Source organism: Oncorhynchus mykiss, chromosome 17 (genome assembly GCF_013265735.2).
Source record: "Oncorhynchus mykiss isolate Arlee chromosome 17, USDA_OmykA_1.1, whole genome shotgun sequence".
Lineage (NCBI taxonomy): Eukaryota > Metazoa > Chordata > Actinopteri > Salmoniformes > Salmonidae > Oncorhynchus > Oncorhynchus mykiss.
The window spans coordinates 12,894,791-12,918,622 of NC_048581.1; the positions used below are offsets into that span (position 1 = coordinate 12,894,791).

Here is a 23,832-nt window from a genome sequence, read left to right on the forward strand (position 1 = left end):
ACGCTGTCTGCACCTGAGAGACCCGCAAAGGTAACGCTGGCTGGGCAAGCCTTGCAAAGTTGCAGTCAAACATTATCCCCATTCACACTAATATATATTCCTAAAAACAGTAGCGCAACACTAAGTCAATGACGATATAATTTTCGGTTGTCTTTTTTTGGACATTTGCTTACATGTGCATTGAAAAGAGCGGAGCGTACATAACACATACCTCTCCTCATCAGGCTCTGAGCAAACCGAGGAGTAAAAGCATGGCTCCCGTTGATGACCTCACAGCATTAACACCATGTAGAAAATAAATACAATACAATAGTTCACTCTTGAAAGTAGTGTAACACATCTCAAAATAACCTTAAAACAATTCATGAGGGATTTTCGGTGAAATAAAGTATATGTTATAAATAAAGTATATGTTATACCTGTAATACATACGTAGCCTTTGCTTCTGCACAGGTGTTGTATCGAAAATCTCCCCTCTGACAGAATCCCCCCCTTCGCGTTCCTCGTTACTGTGACTTGCTTGCTAGCTGACATTTCTGCTCTTCACTCTGTCAGTTTAGCCTACATTTCACTGATCTTAGTAGCAGAACGCATTTTTTGTCTGCAGTTTTCAGTTTGGCTATTTGTTTCAAGTGTATGTGGCGGTTCTAGCTTGTATGTCGCCCTGGGCGAACGCCCCCTTCAGCGCCCGCCCCGCACCGTGTTGCCCCGGGCAAGATGCCCCTGGGCGGCTGCCCATGTCGCCTGTACCTAAATCCGCTACTGATTGTTGTATTAGTCTATAAATAAATGTCTTTGCCATAATTCGTCATCTCTCCCATGTCTTATTCAACTAGTATTTTTGAAAGTGTAAGGATAATAATTCAGACATAGTTGTTCTGAACTTTTTATTGCTTGCCAACATTTTACTCCCTCCTCTATGTTTAATATAACACACATACATTAATTATTCATTTCGGTTGCCTTTTCTGGCATGAAGTTTGTTCTATAGAAACTATTTGACTCTGATGTGTGTCACCGAAAGTATTTGACTCGAGCCACAAAATGAAGGAAATTAGAAGGCGGGGGTGGATTCTGGCAGGGTGATTTTCGGCACAACACCGGTACCTAACTTACTTGATGTTAGCTAGCAGCCAGCATTTATCTGCATTTGGAGAAAGTTGTGAACTAATTATCATTATCAACCAGGCTGCAATGAAACAGTGTTGATCATATAATAGATGTATCATGTGTTAGTTTAATGATGTGAAAATCATGATATTTCCCTTGCATTTCAATCCACACATGCATATGGGTCTGTAATGTATTGCATTGTTATCTAGGTATTCAATCCCTTTTTAAATTATGCAAGATTACTTTACAATGATGGCAATTATGCATTATTTTAATCTTACAATTTACCCATGTGGATCTGACATGCATCAAATTCTACATAACTTTGCATGCAATGCTTTCCATGAATGAAATTCCCCCCCATACATAATTAAAAAAGGCCAGAAATGCAACATCAGGCCAACCTGACTAGCGGGGAAAGTGTTAAAAACCGTAGCTAGCGATCGTCAACACGATAGGATCTGAATGGAGGAAGAGACGCGTCACACACACCCGTGTAGACCGTGTTCACAGTCTTCTTGTTATGAAGTCAATCAACTGTATTCGCTTCTCAAGTATTGGTTAACATATGGAATATACACAAATTTGACAGTCGTGTCAAGTTGTCTGGATGTCATTTGGGTGGAAGGCCATGCACGATACACACGGGAAACTGTTGAGTGTGACAAATCCAGCAGCGTTGCAGTTCTTGACACACTCAAACCGGTGCGCCTGGCACCTACTACCATACCCTGTTCAAAGGCACTTAAATATTTTGTCTTGCCCATTCACCCTCTGAATGGCACACACACACAATCCAGGTTTCAATTGTCTCAAGGTTTAAAAATCCTTCTTTAACCTGTCTCCTCCCCTTCATCTACACTGAAGTGGATTTAACAAGTGACATCAATAAGGGAGTATACATTCACCTGGTCAGGCTATGTCATGGAAAGAGCAGGTGTTCATAATGTTTTGAACAAACAGGACACGCACGCCTCTGAGAATCACGCAGCGCTGCTGGGCTGGCCAAAGGCACAGTAGGGTCACACATGCCGCTTTGAATGGGTCGGTTGTGTGAAGAGGACACAAAAACTTTGTCCTTTTAAAAATATTTATTTTGAATGAAAACGTCTTCACGAATCGTGATTTTATCAGGAGAGGAGATACTCCATGCGGCAATAATCAGATTATTTCTCTCTCTGTGTGTCCAGCTGTGTCTATGGCGCGCAGCTCAGCATCCGCATTTTTGTGATACCGGGAGCACGTCAGCTGGTGCGTGGTAGCTGCAGTGTTAGTAATAACGGACAGCTTTACTGTGCAGACACGGAGGACCGTCTCTCGTGGGTGACGGGTCTGGGTCCGTTGCATTTCTAACTGCCATGGGGAGAAAACGGCCGGCTGAAAACACTCCGGCTCAAGGGTGAATGACCGCACACCGAGAGGCGAGCGAGCAGATGCTGTTAATTCAACAACCAAATGCAATTGATTTTACATACAAGAACACCAGAAGCTATCGTCAGAGCTTTGGATTCTAAACTTTTATATTTCTTAGTTTTTCTTGTCTAAAACTTCGCCGATATTGGGTGTTTGGACTGGAGAGAACGGAAGGTGAGTACATCATAAGATATGGAGGGAGAGGGGGACTCATTTAAGGTTAACTTGAGTGTATCAATGTTGTATTATGTGGTATATGCAGTGTTGGTATATGCAGTGTTGTATCATGTGGTATATGCAGTACTTAGATGTAGAAATGCAACCAGTGCTTCTGGCTCTCCCTCTCTTCTGCACTTCCTTTTCTCTGCTTGCTCTCTCCCTTTTTCTCTTTCTATATTTTTCTCTTTCTCTCTTTCTAGGTCTCTCTCTCTCTCCAGGTCTCTCTTTCTATCTCGGTCTCTCTCTCTCTCTGTCTCTCTCTCGCCCCTAGATCTCTCTCTGTCTGTTTCGCTCTCTCTAGGTCTCTCTCTCTCTGTCTCGCTCTCTCTAGGTCTCTCTGTCTCTCTAGGTTTCTCTCGCTCTCTGTTTCTCTATAGGTCTCTCTTTCTAGGTCTCTCTCTCTAGGTCTCTCTCTCTCTGTCTCGCTCTCTCTAGGTCTCTCTGTCTCTCCATGTCTCATTCTCTAGGTTTCTCTCGCTCTCTGTTTCTCTATAGGTCTCTCTCTCTAGGTCTCTCTCTCTCTGTCTCGCTCTCTCTAGGTCTCTCTGTCTCTCCATGTCTCATTCTCTAGGTTTCTTTCGCTCTCTGTTTCTCTATAGGTCTCTCTCTCTCTCTGTCTCGCTCTCTCTAGGTCTCTCTGTCTCTCCATGTCTCATTCTCTAGGTTTCTCTCGCTCTCTGTTTCTCTATAGGTCTCTCTCTCTATGTCTCTCTCTAGGAATCTCTCTCTCTCCTATGCCATCAAGAGTGGAGTTGATGGAGATGAAGGGGGAAGGAGAAGGGAGAAATCTTTTAATATTTAAATCAATATCCTAGAAACAGTTGGTTGACCGTTACTATGGTATCACGGGTGGTAAAGGCTCAATTTACCATCAGACTAGAGGGAAGAGGGGATACAACTCAGACTAGAGGGAAGAGGGGATACAAATCAGACTAGAGAGAAGAGGGGATACAACTCAGACTAGAGTGAAAGGGGGAGAGAGATAAAAAGTGGGAGAGAGGGGAGAAAGAAAAGGGGAGAGAAAAAGTGGGAGAGAGCGAGAGGAAGGGGGATTGAGGGGGGAGAGAGAGAGAAAAGGGCAGAGAGAAAAGTGGAGAGGGAGGGATAGAATACAAAAATGGGGAGAGAGAAAAAGAGGGGGAAAGTAGGGGAGAAGGAAAATAGGGAGGGGGCAAATAAGGGAAATATAGGGGTGGGGAAAATAGTGGGAAAAATAGAGGGGGAAATGGGGAACAGGAAAATATGGGAGGGGAAATTAGGGGAGGGGAAAATAAGGGAGTTGAAATAGGGGAGGGGAGTGGAAGGGAAATAGGGGAGGGGACAAATAAGGGAGAGGAGGGGAAAATAGGGGAGTGGGAAATTGGGGAGGGATGTGAAATATGGGAGGGTAATATAGTGGGGGAAATATAGGTGAGGGGAAAGGAATTTTGGGAGGGGAAAAGTGGCGGGAAAAAGGGGGAAAATAGGGAAAAATATGGGGGAAAATTAGGACAGGGGAAAATAAGGAGGGAAATAGGGGAGGGATCTGAAGGGAGGTAAATAGGGGAGGGACAGTGGTGGAAAATAGGGGGGGAGGGGAAAATAGGGGAGGGAAGTGAAATATGGGAGGGGAAAATAGGGAGAGAAATATAGGGGAGGGGAAGAGAAATATGAGAGTGGATGAGTGGCGGGAAATAGGGGGATAATAGGGAATAATAGTGGGAAAAATATGGAGGAGGGAGAAAGATGGGAGGGGGAGGGAGATATGGGAGGGGGAAATAGGTGTAGGGAAGTGTAAAATGGGAGGGGTAAATAGTGGGGAAAATATAGGGGAAGAAAAGGGAAATAGGTGAGGGTAAAATAGTGAAATGGGAGGGAAAAATATAGGGGAGGGGAAGGGAAATAGGGGAGGGAAGGAAAGTAGAGGTGGGGAAAATAAGGGAAAAATAGACAAGGGGGAAATAGGGGAGGGGAAGTGGTGGAAAATAGGGGAGGGGAAAGTGAAATATGGGAGGGGTAAATAGTGGCAAAAATACAGGGGAGGGGGAAATAGGGGTAGGGAAGTGAAATATGAGAGAGGGAAATAGGGGAGGAGGAAAATAGGGGATGTGAGGGGACAATAAGGGAGGTAGAAAGAGAATAGGGGGGAGGAAAATAGGAGGGGGAAATAGGGGTAGGGAAATGAAATATGAGAAAGGGAAATAGGGGAGGAGGAAAATAGGGGATGTGAGGGGACAATAGGGGAGGTAGAAGGAGAATAGGGGGGAGGAAAATAGGGGTAGGGAAATGAAATATGGGAGGTGAAAATATAGGGGAGAGGGAGGGAAATATGCCAGGGGAGAATAGGGGTAGGGAAATATAAGGAGGGAAATAGGGGAGGGGGGGAATATGGGAGGGGAAAATAGTGGGAAAAATATAGGGGATGGGGAGGGAAATATAGGAGGGGGATATAATGGGAAAAAATATTAGACCTGGTGCTCAAAGCACATGGCTACTTAATATGCATTGTTGACACATCCCTGCCAACTCCTCCTCTCACCCAGCAAAACCCCCCATTTCCCCTCCTCCTTCGACAGAGAAGAATGGGCAATATCCTTGGGCAATTTGCTCATTTTTCTGTTCCAAATGTTCCAAATACCCATATTGTACCATTAGTCCTCTCCTCCAATCAGATGCTTCAGTTTGTTTCAAATTGGAGAAAGAGAGCAAAAATACACCAATGAAGAGCCTAGCTTGTTCCAAAAGTTTTTAAGCCAATCATCTTCCTCTGAAATGTTCCCAACGTCACTTCATCAGAAAATCTTTTTCTGTCAGCCATTGATGCTACTCGGTGAGTATCTGAGGTAATTTTGCTTAATTTGCAACGAATTTAAAGTCAACAACTATAAATGTGATGAAATATGACAATAGCATGTCTAGTCAACCGAATTGTTTGACTACAGGGGCTTCCCAAACGGTGTAATTTAATAACTTTCGTAGGTCGCTAGCTACTGTAGCCTGCTGCTGCACAGGCAAGTTAGCTTTGGCTATACATTCTTTTTCTGTCAGCCATCGATGCCACTCGGTGAGTATATGAGGTAATTGTGCTTCATTTAACAACGAATGATGACTAAATGTGAGGAAATATGACAATAACACGTCTAGCCAACCGACTTGTTTGACTACAGGGGCTACCCAAATTGTGTAATTTAACAACGAATGATGACTAAATGTGATGAAATATGACAATAACACGTCTAGCCAACCGACTTAGTTTGACTACAGGGGCTACCCAAACGGTGTAATTTAACAACGGTTGTATATCGCTAGCTACTGTATGTGGACAAAACTCACAAAGTTTATTTGACCACTGACAATCCTGTAAAACCTTAGCTAACATCTATATCAACTAAAAGTTGGAATTCTATACTATTTAATTGTATATTTTCTTTAGTTTTTTGATGGCATGCATTTGAAGTGTATGTAGTTGAATGAATTGTATTGATGGTCATTGGGGGCAAACGTGTCTTTCTATGTAAACTGAATTTAACTGCAAATGAAATAATAATCACCCTAATCCTACCCATAACCCCCAAACCCCCCACTGCTGTCCTCCTCCTAGCAGACCTATCAAGCAAGCGTAAGTTCCTTTATATGAATCTAATACATATGGTTATGCTGTTCCTTGTCACTGCACTCATCAGTCATGATAATAGTATTTTTCTTGCCTCCTAAGATGGAAAATCCAAGGTTCCGTTTCTCGCCCTCACAGGAGTTGGTCCTCAAGGCCACACACCCCAGGCAGTATGCAGGAGACAAGACAACTGTGTCCAATTTGGCCTAGTGTTTAATATCTTAACAATGTGGGGTAATTATAGTTGATGAATTTACCTCAGCACTTTCTGAGGAGGGCCTTGGAGGCAAGAAGGACTGCCAGGAGGGCAAGGCCCTTGTTGGCATCGGGAAGTACAAGTGGGACTCACTACATGACCTGTATGAGGCTACGGGTGCAGACAGGATAAAGTAATGGGCGAGCGAGCGTCTTTTGTGTTTTCTATGTTAATCTCAGTGTGTTCTATGCAACATTTTACATCTGAAACGTTCCCCCTGCTGTGTCTCACACAGATATATGTCAGGAGCTTGAGGGCGCAGACACCCCGTTATCCTGGGAGTGCAATGGCCGCCTTGATTGACTACATTCAGTGCAGAGACCAGGAGGGGGTAGCTGCTGTGGCCAGGCCCGCCCCAGCCAGCACCACCCCTGCCAACACCATCCGGCCCAAGAGTGCGGCTACGTAAGTGTAGGGACCTGACCCTGATTGTTACATGTTATTTGAACGAACGCATTCATTTTGGGGTAATTGCTTTTCTTTTAATTAACTTAAGTTGTATTGATATTTTATTGTTTGGATTGTTTATTTTTTTAAGATAAACAAAATGTATGGACTAGAAAAAAATTAAATCAAATCACCTTTGGGGAACTGCCTGTTCAGAACTGGAAGCCACCATGGACATGTCAGGTGTGGAGGTGGGTCCTTGTATTTCCCAGCATTAATTGTTTTTTTTGTGTGTTACAACTCTGTAAACAGTGTGTTTGACTAATAAAATGACATATTTAATTGTCTTTTTGTTTGTTGAACTTTAAAAGAAGAGTGTATGACAATGAATCAAAATTAATTTAAGGGAGAAAAAGTGCTTGCATTAAATTATTTATTTCACAGGGAATGTCATGTGTGAAACAACCCATCCTACTGTACAAGTTAAGATGATTTTAAAATAACTAAATGTACAAGAGATTAACAATGAACGTCGTACATTTTTTTTTTTACAAAGAACATACGTACAAAAACAACTTTACAATGTACACACGAGTCAGATTTTACTGGCCTTGGCTAGCACCATGCTGGGTCCTCATGAGTGCCAGTCACTCCTCCACAGTTTGGCCACCAGAGGTAGCGGCACAGAATCTCACAGAACCATACATACTGTGTCCAAACTCAGAAGTTTTAGGCTTGCCACATTTAGAGCACTTATAGCCTTCGTATGGCTTGTGCGCTCTGACTTTAATGCCAGACTCCAGCTTCTTCCTCCTCCTCCATTCGGTGGTCCTGGAAACCTTGGGTCCACCAGCAGGAGGGGGAAGAGGAGTGGAGGTCAAAGGCAGGTCTTGGAAGACTGGCGTTATAGGGAGGGAGGTGGAAGACAGACTGGGTGGAGGTGGCAGTGGCTGACTAGTGGCCAGGAGGACCACGTGCTGGTATCCACTAACCCCATCAGGTCCTATGTACTCCTGGAAATAGAAGAGTCATGGGGAAGGGTTGGATTAATAGTCACATTAATAGTTATGAATGGAAAGAAACTTGAGTGAGCTGTTTAGGACGTGGATAGGCACTTACATCATCCCCTGGGTCCTGACTGGCAGCTGGTGGTGCAGTGTCATCAGGGGGTGTGACGACAGGTACCTGGGATGGGTTGAGTGGGCGGTGGAGTGGAGGGACTGGTGGGAGACGGTCATCGAGGTCGGGCAAGGACATGGTGGGGTCATCCTCCTCTCCTCCCTCAAATAGATCAGGTGTCCCGTCTGGGACATCTGGGTCCTTACCGAGGTTGGACTCGGCTCATTGATGGCGTGCTGGGCTACACCATCATAGCAGTGCAGGGTCTGAGAAAAAGGGGAGGAGAGAAATATGAGAGGGGAAAAGTGGCAGGAAATAGGGGGATAATGGGGAAAAATATGGGGGAGGGAAAAATTAGGAGAGGGGAATATAAGGAGGGAAATAGGGGAAGGGTAATGGGGAGGGAAATTAAGGGAGGGGAAACGTGGCAGAAAATAGGGGAAGGAAAGGGAAATATAGGGGAAGTGGAAAATAGTGGGGAAAATATAGGGAGGGGGGAGGGAGATATGGGAGGGGGAAAATAGGGGTAGGGAAGTGAAATATGGGAGAGGAAAATAGTGGGGGAAATATAGGGAGGGGGGAAATAGGGGAAGGAAAGGGAAATAATGGAGGGGAAAATAGGGGAGGGACAGAAAGTAGAGGTGGGGAAAATAAGGAAAAAATAGACGAGGGGGAAAGTGGTGGAAAATAGGGGAGGGGAGTGAAATAGGGGAGGGGGCGGGGCATAAGTGAGGGGAAAATAGGGGAGGGGTAAATAGTGGGAAAAATATAGGGGAGGGGAAATAAGGGTAGGGAAGTGAAATATAGGGGAGGGAAAGGGAAATATGGGAGGGGAAAAATATAGGGGGAATGGGGAGGGAATTATAGGAGGGGAGAATAGGGGAGGTGAGGGGACAATAGGGGAGGTAGAAGGAGAATAGGGGGAGGGAAATTAAATATGGGAGCCGAAAATAGTGGGGAAAATATAGGTGAGAGGGAGGGAAATATGCGAGGGGAGAAAAGGGGGAGGGAAGTATAAAGAGGGAAATAGGGGAGGTGAAAATGGGAGGGGAAGATAGTGGGAAAAATATAGGGGATGGGGAGGGAATTATAGGAGGGGAGAATAGGGATATAATAGTAAAAAATGTTAGACCTGGTGCTCAAAGCACATGGCTACTTAATATGCATTGTTGACACATGCCTGCCAACTCCTCCTCTCACCCAGCAAAACCCCCCATTTCCCCTCCTCCTTCGACAGAGAAGAATGGGCAATATCCTTGGGCAAGGGGCCATGCTAATCTTCTCTGTATCGTTCCAATTTTAGTATATGTGCTGCCGAAGCGAGCACAATACAGACATAGGAGAGGCCCTCATATATAGAGCACAACCCCCCTGATGTTTCGGATCATGGTTGGGGTCAAACAGACCTTCAGAGGCTCAAAAACCACCCATAGAAGGTTCCCACAGGATATTGTATAGACATGAAACTGGTAGGGATAATAATGGCTACCTTGTGTGTTGTAATGTTCTAGCCTCTGCCTCAGAGTTGCAACGTATGCTGGGTGATATGCGAGTACACTGTCCCGTCTAGGACGTTGATAGGGTAGAACATAATGACGTAACAAAAGCCCTCGCACAAAACCCCACCCACTCACTGAAACCCGACACGCTCTGGGGCTGCATTCACTAAAGGTCCTCATGCATAGACGTAGCAGGAAATGTGGGGCTTTTAAAATCGTGTACCTTGCGTGAAAATGTGATAATTGGTAAGAAAGAAAGTGATCAGTGATCAATTGTAAAAACTGCTGTTTTGTGACATTTTGACTTTAGTTATAGATGTAGAGACATTTAATTGATTATTATAAGGAATGATTCTAGACTAAAATGTAGTGTAATAAGCTTTTGGACTCCTCCCCCTGCTGTTGTAGTTGCTCTTCCCCTGGTCTTTGTTCCCCACCCTTCCCCCGCTCTATGTTCGCCACCCTTCCCCCGCTCTCTGTTCCCCACCCTTCCCCCGCTCTCTGCAACATGGCCCGGCCAAAGATACTTAAAACCAACTCCCCATTTAGTAGCGAGAGAAGCAGAATAGAGCAACACAGAAGAGTAGTAGAGACAGAGAGGAGAGAGAATAGAGCAACACAGAAGAGTAGTAGAGACAGAGAGAGGAGAGAGAACTAGAGAAACAAGGAAATGATAAAGAGAACGACAGAGAACTAGAGATTCATATGTGGCCTGGCTGTGGTTGGAAGGTGACTGTTTCAACGTTCATGTTGACACATTGCCAGTGTGGTTCAATAAGAGTTTTTAAAACTGGTGGTGGGGGGAGAAAGAGACAGAAGGGGGAGAGGGAGAATGAGAAAAGAGGAGGGAGAGAAAATGGGGAGACAAAAAGAGAAAGAAAGGGAGAGTGAGAGACAAAGGGAGGGAAAGAAAAAGGGGAGTGGGTGAGAAAAAGGGGGAGAATGATGAGAGAAAAGGGAGAGGAGAAAGAGATAAAGAGGGAGAGAAAGTGTGACAGAGAAAGAGAGAGAAGGGGGATGTCATTTGATTGGCTGACTGTTTATTTTATTTTTTATTTCACCTTTATTTAACCAGGGAGGCTAGTTGAGAACAAGTTCTCATTTACAACTGCGACCTGGCCAAGATAAAGCATAGCAGTGTGAACAGACAACAACACAGAGTTACACAGAGTAAACCAATAAACAAGTCAATAACACAGTAGAAAAAAAGAGTCTATATACATTGTGTGCAAAAGGCATGAGGAGGTAGGCGAATAATTACAATTTTGCTAATTAACACTGGAGTGATAAATGATCTAGATGGTCATGTGCAGGTAGAGATACTGGTGTGCAAAAGAGCAGAAAAGTAAATAAATAAAAACAGTATTGGGATGATGTAGGTAAATTGGGTGGGCTATTTACCAATGGACTATGTACAGCTGCAGCGATCGGTTAGCTGCTCAGATAGCAGATGTTTAAAGTTGGTGAGGGAGATAAAAGTCTCCAACTTCAGCGATTTTTGCAATTCGTTCCAGTCACAGGCAGCAGAGAACTGGAAGGAAAGGCGGCCAAATGAGGTGTTGGCTTTAGGGATGATCAGTGCGATACACCTGCTGGAGCGCGTGCTACGGGTGGGTGTTGCCATCGTGACCAGTGAACTGAGATAAGGCGGAGCTTTACCTAGCATGGACTTGTAGATGACCTGGAGCCAGTGGGTCTGGCGACTAATATGTAGCGAGGGCCAGCCGACTAGAGCATACAAGTCGCAGTGGTGGGTGGTATAAGGTGCTTTAGTAACAAAACGGATGGCACTGTGATAAACTGCATCCAGTTTGCTGAGTAGAGTATTGGAAGCTATTTTGTAGATGACATCGCCGAAGTCAAGGATCGGTAGGATAGTCAGTTTTACTAGGGTAAGTTTGGCGGCGTGAGTGAAGGAGGCTTTGTTGCGGAATAGAAAGCCGACTCTAGATTTGATTTTAGATTAGAGATGTTTGATATGAGTCTGGAAGGAGAGTTTACAGTCTAGCCAGACACCTAGGTACTTATAGATGTCCACATATTCTAGGTCGGAACCATCCAGGGTGGTGATGCTAGTCGGGCGTGCGGGTGCAGGCAGCGAACGGTTGAAAAGCATGCATTTGGTTTTACTAGCGTTTAAGAGCAGTTGGAGGCCACGGAAGGGTGGGAGACGGTCATCGAGGTCGGGCAAGGACATGGTGGGGTCATCCTCCTCTCCTCCCTCAAATAGATCAGGTGTCCCGTCTGGGACATCTGGGTCCTTACCGAGGTTGGACTCGGCTCATTGATGGCGTGCTGGGCTACACCATCATAGCAGTGCAGGGTCTGAGAAAAAGGGGAGGAGAGAAATATGAGAGGGGAAAAGTGGCAGGAAATAGGGGGATAATGGGGAAAAATATGGGGGAGGGAAAAATTAGGAGAGGGGAATATAAGGAGGGAAATAGGGGAAGGGTAATGGGGAGGGAAATTAAGGAAGGGGAAACATGGCAAAAAATAGGGGAAGGAAAGGGAAATATAGGGGAAGTGGAAAATAGTGGGGAAAATATAGGGAGGGGGGAGGGAGATATGGGAGGGGGAAAATAGGGGTAGGGAAGTGAAATATGGGAGAGGAAAATAGTGGGGGAAATATAGGGAGGGAGATAAGGGAGGGGGGAAATAGGGGAAGGAAAGGGAAATAATGGAGGGGAAAATAGGGGAGGGACAGAAAGTAGAGGTGGGGAAAATAAGGAAAGAATAGACGAGGGGGAAAGTGGTGGAAAATAGGGGAGGGGAGTGAAATAGGGGAGGGGGCGGGGCATAAGTGAGGGGAAAATAGGGGAGGGGAGAAATAGGGGTGGGGTAAATAGTGGGAAAAATATAGGGGAGGGGAAATAAGGGTAGGGAAGTGAAATATAGGGGAGGGAAAGGGAAATATGGGAGGGGGAAATAGTGGGAAAAATATAGGGGGAATGGGGAGGGAATTATAGGAGGGGAGAATAGGGGAGGTGAGGGGACAATAGGGGAGGTAGAAGGAGAATAGGGGGGAGGGAAATAGGGGTAGGGAAATTAAATATGGGAGCCGAAAATAGTGGGGGAAATATAGGTGAGAGGGAGGGAAATATGCGAGGGGAGAAAAGGGGGAGGGAAGTATAAAGAGGGAAATAGGGGAGGTGAAAATGGGAGGGGAAGATAGTGGGAAAAATATAGGGGATGGGGAGGGAATTATAGGAGGGGAGAATAGGGATATAATAGTAAAAATGTTAGACCTGGTGCTCAAAGCACATGGCTACTTAATATGCATTGTTGACACATGCCTGCCAACTCCTCCTCTCACCCAGCAAAACCCCCCATTTCCCCTCCTCCTTCGACAGAGAAGAATGGGCAATATCCTTGGGCAATTTGCTCATTTTTCTGTTCCAAATGTTCCAAATACCCATATTGTACCATTAGTCCTCTCCTCCAATCAGATGCTTCAGTTTGTTTCAAATTGGAGAAAGAGAGCAAAAATACACCAATGAAGAGCCTAGCTTGTTCCAAAAGTTTTTAAGCCAATCATCTTCCTCTGAAATGTTCCTAACGTCACTTCATCACAAAATCTTTTTCTGTCAGCCATTGATGCTACTCGGTGAGTATCTGAGGTAATTTTGCTTAATTTGCAACGAATTTAAAGTCAACAACTATAAATGTGATGAAATATGACAATAACACGTCTAGTCAACCGAATTGTTTGACTACAGGGGCTTCCCAAACGGTGTAATTTAACAACTTTCGTAGATCGCTAGCTACTGTAGCCTGCTGCTGCACAGGCAAGTTAGCGTTGGCTATAAATAATTGTTCTGCCAGCCATTGATGCTACTCGGTGAGTATATGAGGTAATTGTGCTTAATTTGCAACGAATGATGACTAAATGTGATGAAATATGATAATAACACGTCTAGCCAACCGACTTGTTAGACTACAGGGGCTACCCAAATTGTGTAATTTAACAACGTTCGTAAATCGCTAGCTACTGTAGGTGGACAAAACTCACAAAGTTTATTTGACCACTGACAATCCTGTAAAACCTTAGCTAACATCTATATAAACTAAAAGTTGGAATTCTATACTATTTAATTGTATATTTTCTTTAGTTTTTTGATGGCATGCATTTGAAGTGTATGTAGTTGAATGAATTGTATTGATGGTCATTGGGGGCAAACGTGTCTTTCTATGTAAACTGAATTTAACTGCAAATGAAATAATAATCATCCTACCCATAACCCCCAAACCCCCCACTGCTGTCCTCCTCCTAGCAGACCTATCAAGCAAACGTAAGTTCCTTTATATGAATCTAATACATACGGTTATGCTGTTCCTTGTCACTGCACTCATCAGTCATGATAATAGTATTTTTCTTGCCTCCTAAGATGGAAAATCCAAGGTTTCGTTTCTCGCCCTCACAGGAGTTGGTCCTCAAGGCCACACACCCCAGGCAGTATGCAGGAGGCGAGACAACTGTGTCCAATTTGGCCTAGTGTTTAATATCTTAACAATGTGGAGTAATTATAGTTGATGAATTTACCTCAGCACTTTCTGAGGAGGGCCTTGGAGGCAGGAAGGACTGCCAGGAGGGCAAGGCCCTTGTCGGCATCGGGAAGTACAAGTGGGACTCACTACAGGACCTGTATGAGGCTACGGGTGCGGACAGGATAAAGTAAGGGGCACGCATCTCTTGTGTTTTCTATGTTCATCTCAGTGTGTTTTATGCAACATTTTACATCTGAAACGTTCCCTCTGCTGTGTCTCACACAGATATATGTCAGGAGCTTGAGGGCGCAGACACCCCATTATCCTGGGAGTGCAATGGCCGCCTTGATTGGCTACATTCAGCGCATAGACCAGGAGGGGGTAGCTGCTGTGGCCAGGCCCGCCCCAGCCAGCACCACCCCTGCCAACACCATCCGGCCCAAGAGTGCGGCTACGTAAGTGTAGGGACCTGACCCTGATTGATACATGTTATTTGAACGAACGCATTCATTTTGGGGGTAATTGCTTTTCTTTTAATGAACTTAAGTTGTATTGATATTTTATTGTTTGGATTGTTTATTTTTGTAAGATAAACAAAATGTATGGACTAGAAAAAAATAAAATCACCTTTGGGGAACTGCCTGTTCAGAACTGGAAGCCACCATGGACATGTCAGGTGTGGAGGTGGGTCCTTGTATTTCCCAGCATTATTTGTTTTTTGTGTGTGTTACAACTCTGTAAACCGTGTGTTTGACTAATAAAATGACATATTTACTTGTCTTTTTGTTTGTTGAACTTTAAAAGAAGAGTGTATGACAATGAATCAAAATTAATTTAAGGGAGAAAAAGTGCTTGCATTAAATTATTTATTTCACAGGGAATGTCATGTGTGAAACAACCCATCCTACTGTACAAGTTAAGATGATTTTAAAATAACTAAATGTACAAGAGATTAACAATGAATGTCGTACATTTTTTTTTACAAAGAACATACGTACAAAAACAACTTTACAATGTACACACGAGTCAGATTTTACTGGCCTTGGCTAGCACCATGCTGGGTCCTCATGAGTGCCAGTCACTCCTCCACAGTTTGGCCACCAGAGGTAGCGGCACAGAATCTCACAGAACCATACATACTGTGTCCAAACTCAGAAGTTTTAGGCTTGCCACATTTAGAGCACTTATAGCCTTCGTATGGCTTGTGCGCTCTGACTTTAATGCCAGACTCCAGCTTCTTCCTCCTCCTCCATTCGGTGGTCCTGGAAACCTTGGGTCCACCAGCAGGAGGGGGAAGAGGAGTGGAGGTCAAAGGCAGGTCTTGGAAGACTGGCGTTATAGGGAGGGAGGTGGAAGACAGACTGGGTGGAGGTGGCAGTGGCTGACTAGTGGCCAGGAGGACCACGTGCTGGTATCCACTAACCCCATCAGGTCCTATGTACTCCTGGAAATAGAAGAGTCATGGGGAAGGGTTGGATTAATAGTCACATTAATAGTTATGAATGGAAAGAAACTTGAGTGAGCTGTTTAGGACGTGGATAGGCACTTACATCATCCCCTGGGTCCTGACTGGCAGCTGGTGGTGCAGTGTCATCAGGGGGTGTGACGACAGGTACCTGGGATGGGTTGAGTGGGCGGTGGAGTGGAGGGACTGGTGGGAGACGGTCATCGAGGTCGGGCAAGGACATGGTGGGGTCATCCTCCTCTCCTCCCTCAAATAGATCAGGTGTCCCGTCTGGGACATCTGGGTCCTTACCGAGGTTGGACTCGGCTCATTGATGGCGTGCTGGGCTACACCATCATAGCAGTGCAGGGTCTGAGAAAAAGGGGAGGAGAGAAATATGAGAGGGGAAAAGTGGCAGGAAATAGGGGGATAATGGGGAAAAATATGGGGGAGGGAAAAATTAGGAGAGGGGAATATAAGGAGGGAAATAGGGGAAGGGTAATGGGGAGGGAAATTAAGGGAGGGGAAACGTGGCAGAAAATAGGGGAAGGAAAGGGAAATATAGGGGAAGTGGAAAATAGTGGGGAAAATATAGGGAGGGGGGAGGGAGATATGGGAGGGGGAAAATAGGGGTAGGGAAGTGAAATATGGGAGAGGAAAATAGTGGGGGAAATATAGGGAGGGGGGAAATAGGGGAAGGAAAGGGAAATAATGGAGGGGAAAATAGGGGAGGGACAGAAAGTAGAGGTGGGGAAAATAAGGAAAAAATAGACGAGGGGGAAAGTGGTGGAAAATAGGGGAGGGGAGTGAAATAGGGGAGGGGGCGGGGCATAAGTGAGGGGAAAATAGGGGAGGGGTAAATAGTGGGAAAAATATAGGGGAGGGGAAATAAGGGTAGGGAAGTGAAATATAGGGGAGGGAAAGGGAAATATGGGAGGGGAGAATAGGGGAGGTGAGGGGACAATAGGGGAGGTAGAAGGAGAATAGGGGGAGGGAAATTAAATATGGGAGCCGAAAATAGTGGGGAAAATATAGGTGAGAGGGAGGGAAATATGCGAGGGGAGAAAAGGGGGAGGGAAGTATAAAGAGGGAAATAGGGGAGGTGAAAATGGGAGGGGAAGATAGTGGGAAAAATATAGGGGATGGGGAGGGAATTATAGGAGGGGAGAATAGGGATATAATAGTAAAAAATGTTAGACCTGGTGCTCAAAGCACATGGCTACTTAATATGCATTGTTGACACATGCCTGCCAACTCCTCCTCTCACCCAGCAAAACCCCCCATTTCCCCTCCTCCTTCGACAGAGAAGAATGGGCAATATCCTTGGGCAATTTGCTCATTTTTCTGTTCCAAATGTTCCAAATACCCATATTGTACCATTAGTCCTCTCCTCCAATCAGATGCTTCAGTTTGTTTCAAATTGGAGAAAGAGAGCAAAAATACACCAATGAAGAGCCTAGCTTGTTCCAAAAGTTTTTAAGCCAATCATCTTCCTCTGAAATGTTCCTAACGTCACTTCATCACAAAATCTTTTTCTGTCGGCCATTGATGCTACTCGGTGAGTATCTGAGGTAATTTTGCTTAATTTGCAACGAATTTAAAGTCAACAACTATAAATGTGATGAAATATGACAATAACACGTCTAGTCAACCGAATTGTTTGACTACAGGGGCTTCCCAAACGGTGTAATTTAACAACTTTCGTAGATCGCTAGCTACTGTAGCCTGCTGCTGCACAGGCAAGTTAGCGTTGGCTATACATTATTTTTCTGTCAGCCATTGATGCCACTCGGTGAGTATATGAGGTAATTGTGCTTAATTTGCAACGAATGATGACTAAATGTGATGAAATATGACAATAACACGTCTAGCCAACCGACTTGTTTGACTACAGGGGCTACCCAAATTGTGTAATTTAACAACGTTCGTAAATCGCTAGCTACTGTAGGTGGACAAAACTCAAAGTTTATTTGACCACTGACAATCCTGTAAAACCTTAGCTAACATCTATATCAACTAAAATTTGGAATTCTATACTATTTAATTGTATATTTTCTTTAGTTTTTTGATGGCATGCATTTGAAGTGTATGTAGTTGAATGAATTGTATTGATGGACATTGGGGGCAAACGTGTCTTTCTATGTAAACTGAATTTAACTGCAAATGAAATAATAATCATCCTACCCATAACCCCCAAACCCCCCACTGCTGTCCTCCTCCTAGCAGACCTATCAAGCAAACGTAAGTTCCTTTATATGAATCTAATACATACGGTTATGCTGTTCCTTGTCACTGCACTCATCAGTCATGATAATAGTATTTTTCTTGCCTCCTAAGATGGAAAATCCAAGGTTCCGTTTCTCGCCCTCACAGGAGTTGGTCCTCAAGGCCACACACCCCAGGCAGTATGCAGGAGGCGAGACAACTGTGTCCAATTTGGCCTAGTGTTTAATATCTTAACAATGTGGAGTAATTATAGTTGATGAATTTACCTCAGCACTTTCTGAGGAGGGCCTTGGAGGCAGGAAGGACTGCCAGGAGGGCAAGGCCCTTGTCGGCATCGGGAAGTACAAGTGGGACTCACTACAGGACCTGTATGAGGCTACGGGTGCAGACAGGATAAAGTAAGGGGCACGCATCTCTTGTGTTTTCTATGTTAATCTCAGTGTGTTTTATGCAACATTTTACATCTGAAACGTTCCCTCTGCTGTGTCTCACACAGATATATGTCAGGAGCTTGAGGGCGCAGACACCCCATTATCCTGGGAGTGCAATGGCCGCCTTGATTGGCTACATTCAGCGCATAGACCAGGAGGGGGTAGCTGCTGTGGCCAGGCCCGCCCCAGCCAGCACCACCCCTGCCAACACCATCCGGCCCAAGAGTGCGGCTACGTAAGTGTAGGGACCTGACCCTGATTGATACATGTTATTTGAACGAACGCATTCATTTTGGGGGTAATTGCTTTTCTTTTAATGAACTTAAGTTGTATTGATATTTTATTGTTTGGATTGTTTATTTTTGTAAGATAAACAAAATGTATGGACTAGAAAAAAATAAAATCACCTTTGGGGAACTGCCTGTTCAGAACTGGAAGCCACCATGGACATGTCAGGTGTGGAGGTGGGTCCTTGTATTTCCCAGCATTATTTGTTTTTTGTGTGTGTTACAACTCTGTAAACCGTGTGTTTGACTAATAAAATGACATATTTACTTGTCTTTTTGTTTGTTGAACTTTAAAAGAAGAGTGTATGACAATGAATCAAAATTAATTTAAGGGAGAAAAAGTGCTTGCATTAAATTATTTATTTCACAGGGAATGTCATGTGTGAAACAACCCATCCTACTGTACAAGTTAAGATGATTTTAAAATAACTAAATGTACAAGAGATTAACAATGAATGTCGTACATTTTTTTTTACAAAGAACATACGTACAAAAACAACTTTACAATGTACACACGAGTCAGATTTTACTGGCCTTGGCTAGCACCATGCTGGGTCCTCATGAGTGCCAGTCACTCCTCCACAGTTTGGCCACCAGAGGTAGCGGCACAGAATCTCACAGAACCATACATACTGTGTCCAAACTCAGAAGTTTTAGGCTTGCCACATTTAGAGCACTTATAGCCTTCGTATGGCTTGTGCGCTCTGACTTTAATGCCAGACTCCAGCTTCTTCCTCCTCCTCCATTCGGTGGTCCTGGAAACCTTGGGTCCACCAGCAGGAGGGGGAAGAGGAGTGGAGGTCGAAGGCAGGTCTTGGAAGACTGGCGTTATAGGGAGGGAGGTGGAAGACAGACTGGGTGGAGGTGGCAGTGGCTGACTAGTGGCCAGGAGGACCACGTGCTGGTATCCACTAACCCCATCAGGTCCTATGTACTCCTGGAAATAGAAGAGTCATGGGGAAGGGTTGGATTAATAGTCACATTAATAGTTATGAATGGAAAGAAACTTGAGTGAGCTGTTTAGGACGTGGATAGGCACTTACATCATCCCCTGGGTCCTGACTGGCAGCTGGTGGTGCAGTGTCATCAGGGGGTGTGACGACAGGTACCTGGGATGGGTTGAGTGGGCGGTGGAGTGGAGGGACTGGTGGGAGACGGTCATCGAGGTCGGGCAAGGACATGGTGGGGTCATCCTCCTCTCCTCCCTCAAATAGATCAGGTGTCCCGTCTGGGACATCTGGGTCCTTACCGAGGTTGGACTCGGCTCATTGATGGCGTGCTGGGCTACACCATCATAGCAGTGCAGGGTCTGAGAAAAAGGGGAGGAGAGAAATATGAGAGGGGAAAAGTGGCAGGAAATAGGGGGATAATGGGGAAAAATATGGGGGAGGGAAAAATTAGGAGAGGGGAATATAAGGAGGGAAATAGGGGAAGGGTAATGGGGAGGGAAATTAAGGGAGGGGAAACGTGGCAGAAAATAGGGGAAGGAAAGGGAAATATAGGGGAAGTGGAAAATAGTGGGGAAAATATAGGGAGGGGGGAGGGAGATATGGGAGGGGGAAAATAGGGGTAGGGAAGTGAAATATGGGAGAGGAAAATAGTGGGGGAAATATAGGGAGGGAGATAAGGGAGGGGGGAAATAGGGGAAGGAAAGGGAAATAATGGAGGGGAAAATAGGGGAGGGACAGAAAGTAGAGGTGGGGAAAATAAGGAAAAAATAGACGAGGGGGAAAGTGGTGGAAAATAGGGGAGGGGAGTGAAATAGGGGAGGGGGCGGGGCATAAGTGAGGGGAAAATAGGGGAGGGGAGAAATAGGGGTGGGGTAAATAGTGGGAAAAATATAGGGGAGGGGAAATAAGGGTAGGGAAGTGAAATATAGGGGAGGGAAAGGGAAATATGGGAGGGGTAAATAGTGGGAAAAATATAGGGGGAATTATAGGAGGGGAGAATAGGGGAGGTGAGGGGACAATAGGGGAGGTAGAAGGAGAATAGGGGGAGGGAAATTAAATATGGGAGCCGAAAATAGTGGGGAAAATATAGGTGAGAGGGAGGGAAATATGCGAGGGGAGAAAAGGGGGAGGGAAGTATAAAGAGGGAAATAGGGGAGGTGAAAATGGGAGGGGAAGATAGTGGGAAAAATATAGGGGATGGGGAGGGAATTATAGGAGGGGAGAATAGGGATATAATAGTAAAAAATGTTAGACCTGGTGCTCAAAGCACATGGCTACTTAATATGCATTGTTGACACATGCCTGCCAACTCCTCCTCTCACCCAGCAAAACCCCCCATTTCCCCTCCTCCTTCGACAGAGAAGAATGGGCAATATCCTTGGGCAATTTGCTCATTTTTCTGTTCCAAATGTTCCAAATACCCATATTGTACCATTAGTCCTCTCCTCCAATCAGATGCTTCAGTTTGTTTCAAATTGGAGAAAGAGAGCAAAAATACACCAATGAAGAGCCTAGCTTGTTCCAAAAGTTTTTAAGCCAATCATCTTCCTCTGAAATGTTCCTAACGTCACTTCATCACAAAATCTTTTTCTGTCGGCCATTGATGCTACTCGGTGAGTATCTGAGGTAATTTTGCTTAATTTGCAACGAATTTAAAGTCAACAACTATAAATGTGATGAAATATGACAATAACACGTCTAGTCAACCGAATTGTTTGACTACAGGGGCTTCCCAAACGGTGTAATTTAACAACTTTCGTAGATCGCTAGCTACTGTAGCCTGCTGCTGCACAGGCAAGTTAGCGTTGGCTATACATTATTTTTCTGTCAGCCATTGATGCCACTCGGTGAGTATATGAGGTAATTGTGCTTAATTTGCAACGAATGATGACTAAATGTGATGAAATATGACAATAACACGTCTAGCCAACCGACTTGTTTGACTACAGGGGCTACCCAAATTGTGTAATTTAACAACGTTCGTAAATCGCTAGCTACTGTAGGTGGACAAAACTCAAAGTTTATTTGACCACTGACAATCCTGTAAAACCTTAGCTAACATCTATATCAACTAAAATTTGGAATTCTATACTATTTAATTGTATATTTTCTTTAGTTTTTTGATGGCATGCATTTGAAGTGTATGTAGTTGAATGAATTGTATTGATGGACATTGGGGGCAAACGTGTCTTTCTATGTAAACTGAATTTAACTGCAAATGAAATAATAATCATCCTACCCATAACCCCCAAACCCCCCACTGCTGTCCTCCTCCTAGCAGACCTATCAAGCAAACGTAAGTTCCTTTATATGAATCTAATACATACGGTTATGCTGTTCCTTGTCACTGCACTCATCAGTCATGATAATAGTATTTTTCTTGCCTCCTAAGATGGAAAATCCAAGGTTCCGTTTCTCGCCCTCACAGGAGTTGGTCCTCAAGGCCACACACCCCAGGCAGTATGCAGGAGGCGAGACAACTGTGTCCAATTTGGCCTAGTGTTTAATATCTTAACAATGTGGAGTAATTATAGTTGATGAATTTACCTCAGCACTTTCTGAGGAGGGCCTTGGAGGCAGGAAGGACTGCCAGGAGGGCAAGGCCCTTGTCGGCATCGGGAAGTACAAGTGGGACTCACTACAGGACCTGTATGAGGCTACGGGTGCAGACAGGATAAAGTAAGGGGCACGCATCTCTTGTGTTTTCTATGTTAATCTCAGTGTGTTTTATGCAACATTTTACATCTGAAACGTTCCCTCTGCTGTGTCTCACACAGATATATGTCAGGAGCTTGAGGGCGCAGACACCCCATTATCCTGGGAGTGCAATGGCCGCCTTGATTGGCTACATTCAGCGCATAGACCAGGAGGGGGTAGCTGCTGTGGCCAGGCCCGCCCCAGCCAGCACCACCCCTGCCAACACCATCCGGCCCAAGAGTGCGGCTACGTAAGTGTAGGGACCTGACCCTGATTGATACATGTTATTTGAACGAACGCATTCATTTTGGGGGTAATTGCTTTTCTTTTAATGAACTTAAGTTGTATTGATATTTTATTGTTTGGATTGTTTATTTTTGTAAGATAAACAAAATGTATGGACTAGAAAAAAATAAAATCACCTTTGGGGAACTGCCTGTTCAGAACTGGAAGCCACCATGGACATGTCAGGTGTGGAGGTGGGTCCTTGTATTTCCCAGCATTATTTGTTTTTTGTGTGTGTTACAACTCTGTAAACCGTGTGTTTGACTAATAAAATGACATATTTACTTGTCTTTTTGTTTGTTGAACTTTAAAAGAAGAGTGTATGACAATGAATCAAAATTAATTTAAGGGAGAAAAAGTGCTTGCATTAAATTATTTATTTCACAGGGAATGTCATGTGTGAAACAACCCATCCTACTGTACAAGTTAAGATGATTTTAAAATAACTAAATGTACAAGAGATTAACAATGAATGTCGTACATTTTTTTTTACAAAGAACATACGTACAAAAACAACTTTACAATGTACACACGAGTCAGATTTTACTGGCCTTGGCTAGCACCATGCTGGGTCCTCATGAGTGCCAGTCACTCCTCCACAGTTTGGCCACCAGAGGTAGCGGCACAGAATCTCACAGAACCATACATACTGTGTCCAAACTCAGAAGTTTTAGGCTTGCCACATTTAGAGCACTTATAGCCTTCGTATGGCTTGTGCGCTCTGACTTTAATGCCAGACTCCAGCTTCTTCCTCCTCCTCCATTCGGTGGTCCTGGAAACCTTGGGTCCACCAGCAGGAGGGGGAAGAGGAGTGGAGGTCGAAGGCAGGTCTTGGAAGACTGGCGTTATAGGGAGGGAGGTGGAAGACAGACTGGGTGGAGGTGGCAGTGGCTGACTAGTGGCCAGGAGGACCACGTGCTGGTATCCACTAACCCCATCAGGTCCTATGTACTCCTGGAAATAGAAGAGTCATGGGGAAGGGTTGGATTAATAGTCACATTAATAGTTATGAATGGAAAGAAACTTGAGTGAGCTGTTTAGGACGTGGATAGGCACTTACATCATCCCCTGGGTCCTGACTGGCAGCTGGTGGTGCAGTGTCATCAGGGGGTGTGACGACAGGTACCTGGGATGGGTTGAGTGGGCGGTGGAGTGGAGGGACTGGTGGGAGACGGTCATCGAGGTCGGGCAAGGACATGGTGGGGTCATCCTCCTCTCCTCCCTCAAATAGATCAGGTGTCCCGTCTGGGACATCTGGGTCCTTACCGAGGTTGGACTCGGCTCATTGATGGCGTGCTGGGCTACACCATCATAGCAGTGCAGGGTCTGAGAAAAAGGGGAGGAGAGAAATATGAGAGGGGAAAAGTGGCAGGAAATAGGGGGATAATGGGGAAAAATATGGGGGAGGGAAAAATTAGGAGAGGGGAAT

At 44.8% G+C, this 23,832-nt stretch overlaps 5 protein-coding genes, 4 long non-coding RNA genes and 1 pseudogene across 9 annotated transcripts in view; 4 read left to right on the forward strand and 6 right to left on the reverse strand.

Annotated features, from left to right (window-relative positions):
* The window catches only part of LOC118940301, a 10,309-nt gene extending 9,963 nt beyond the window's left edge, over positions 1-346 (reverse strand). Inside the window, exon 1 of the mRNA XM_036949047.1 lies at positions 212-346. The gene's annotated coding sequence lies outside the window, so the exon portion shown is untranslated. The remainder of the gene's footprint in view (positions 1-211) is intronic.
* LOC118940303 overlaps positions 1-11,995 on the forward strand; it is a 24,131-nt gene extending 12,136 nt beyond the window's left edge. Inside the window, exons 3-4 of the long non-coding RNA XR_005036837.1 lie at positions 7,656-8,222; positions 11,781-11,995. This is a non-coding gene — a long non-coding RNA (uncharacterized LOC118940303). The remainder of the gene's footprint in view (positions 1-7,655; positions 8,223-11,780) is intronic.
* LOC118940302 (proline-rich receptor-like protein kinase PERK2) lies at positions 7,504-8,270 on the reverse strand. The gene is made up of 2 exons (XM_036949048.1): positions 8,100-8,270; positions 7,504-7,993 (listed from the first exon to the last, which is right to left on the reverse strand). The coding sequence occupies exons 1-2, from the start codon at positions 8,235-8,237 to the stop codon at positions 7,628-7,630; spliced, it is 504 nt and encodes a 167-aa protein (XP_036804943.1). The 5' UTR covers positions 8,238-8,270; the 3' UTR covers positions 7,504-7,627.
* On the reverse strand, positions 9,352-9,426 carry LOC118940648 (annotated as a pseudogene).
* Positions 11,996-12,868: 873 nt separating the features above from the next.
* Positions 12,869-14,860, forward strand: LOC110485458. The gene is made up of 3 exons (XR_005036838.1): positions 12,869-13,887; positions 14,020-14,270; positions 14,369-14,860. It is a non-coding gene; the product is annotated as an uncharacterized LOC110485458 (long non-coding RNA).
* Positions 14,861-14,935: 75 nt separating this feature from the next.
* On the reverse strand, positions 14,936-15,962 carry LOC118940304 (proline-rich receptor-like protein kinase PERK2). The gene is made up of 2 exons (XM_036949049.1): positions 15,634-15,962; positions 14,936-15,527 (listed from the first exon to the last, which is right to left on the reverse strand). Exons 1-2 carry the CDS (start codon positions 15,769-15,771, stop codon positions 15,162-15,164), a joined length of 504 nt encoding a protein of 167 aa, XP_036804944.1. The 5' UTR covers positions 15,772-15,962; the 3' UTR covers positions 14,936-15,161.
* Positions 15,963-16,644: 682 nt separating this feature from the next.
* LOC118940305 lies at positions 16,645-18,741 on the forward strand. The gene is made up of 2 exons (XR_005036839.1): positions 16,645-18,151; positions 18,250-18,741. It is a non-coding gene; the product is annotated as an uncharacterized LOC118940305 (long non-coding RNA).
* Positions 18,742-18,816: 75 nt separating this feature from the next.
* On the reverse strand, positions 18,817-19,834 carry LOC110485469 (extensin-like). The gene is made up of 2 exons (XM_021556550.2): positions 19,515-19,834; positions 18,817-19,408 (listed from the first exon to the last, which is right to left on the reverse strand). Exons 1-2 carry the CDS (start codon positions 19,650-19,652, stop codon positions 19,043-19,045), a joined length of 504 nt encoding a protein of 167 aa, XP_021412225.1. The 5' UTR covers positions 19,653-19,834; the 3' UTR covers positions 18,817-19,042.
* A 759-nt stretch (positions 19,835-20,593) lies between these two features.
* On the forward strand, positions 20,594-22,690 carry LOC118940307. Its single transcript, XR_005036840.1, has 2 exons — positions 20,594-22,100; positions 22,199-22,690. It is a non-coding gene; the product is annotated as an uncharacterized LOC118940307 (long non-coding RNA).
* A 75-nt stretch (positions 22,691-22,765) lies between these two features.
* Positions 22,766-23,783, reverse strand: LOC118940306 (extensin-like). Its single transcript, XM_036949050.1, has 2 exons — positions 23,464-23,783; positions 22,766-23,357 (listed from the first exon to the last, which is right to left on the reverse strand). The coding sequence occupies exons 1-2, from the start codon at positions 23,599-23,601 to the stop codon at positions 22,992-22,994; spliced, it is 504 nt and encodes a 167-aa protein (XP_036804945.1). The 5' UTR covers positions 23,602-23,783; the 3' UTR covers positions 22,766-22,991.
* Positions 23,784-23,832: the final 49 nt, after the last annotated feature.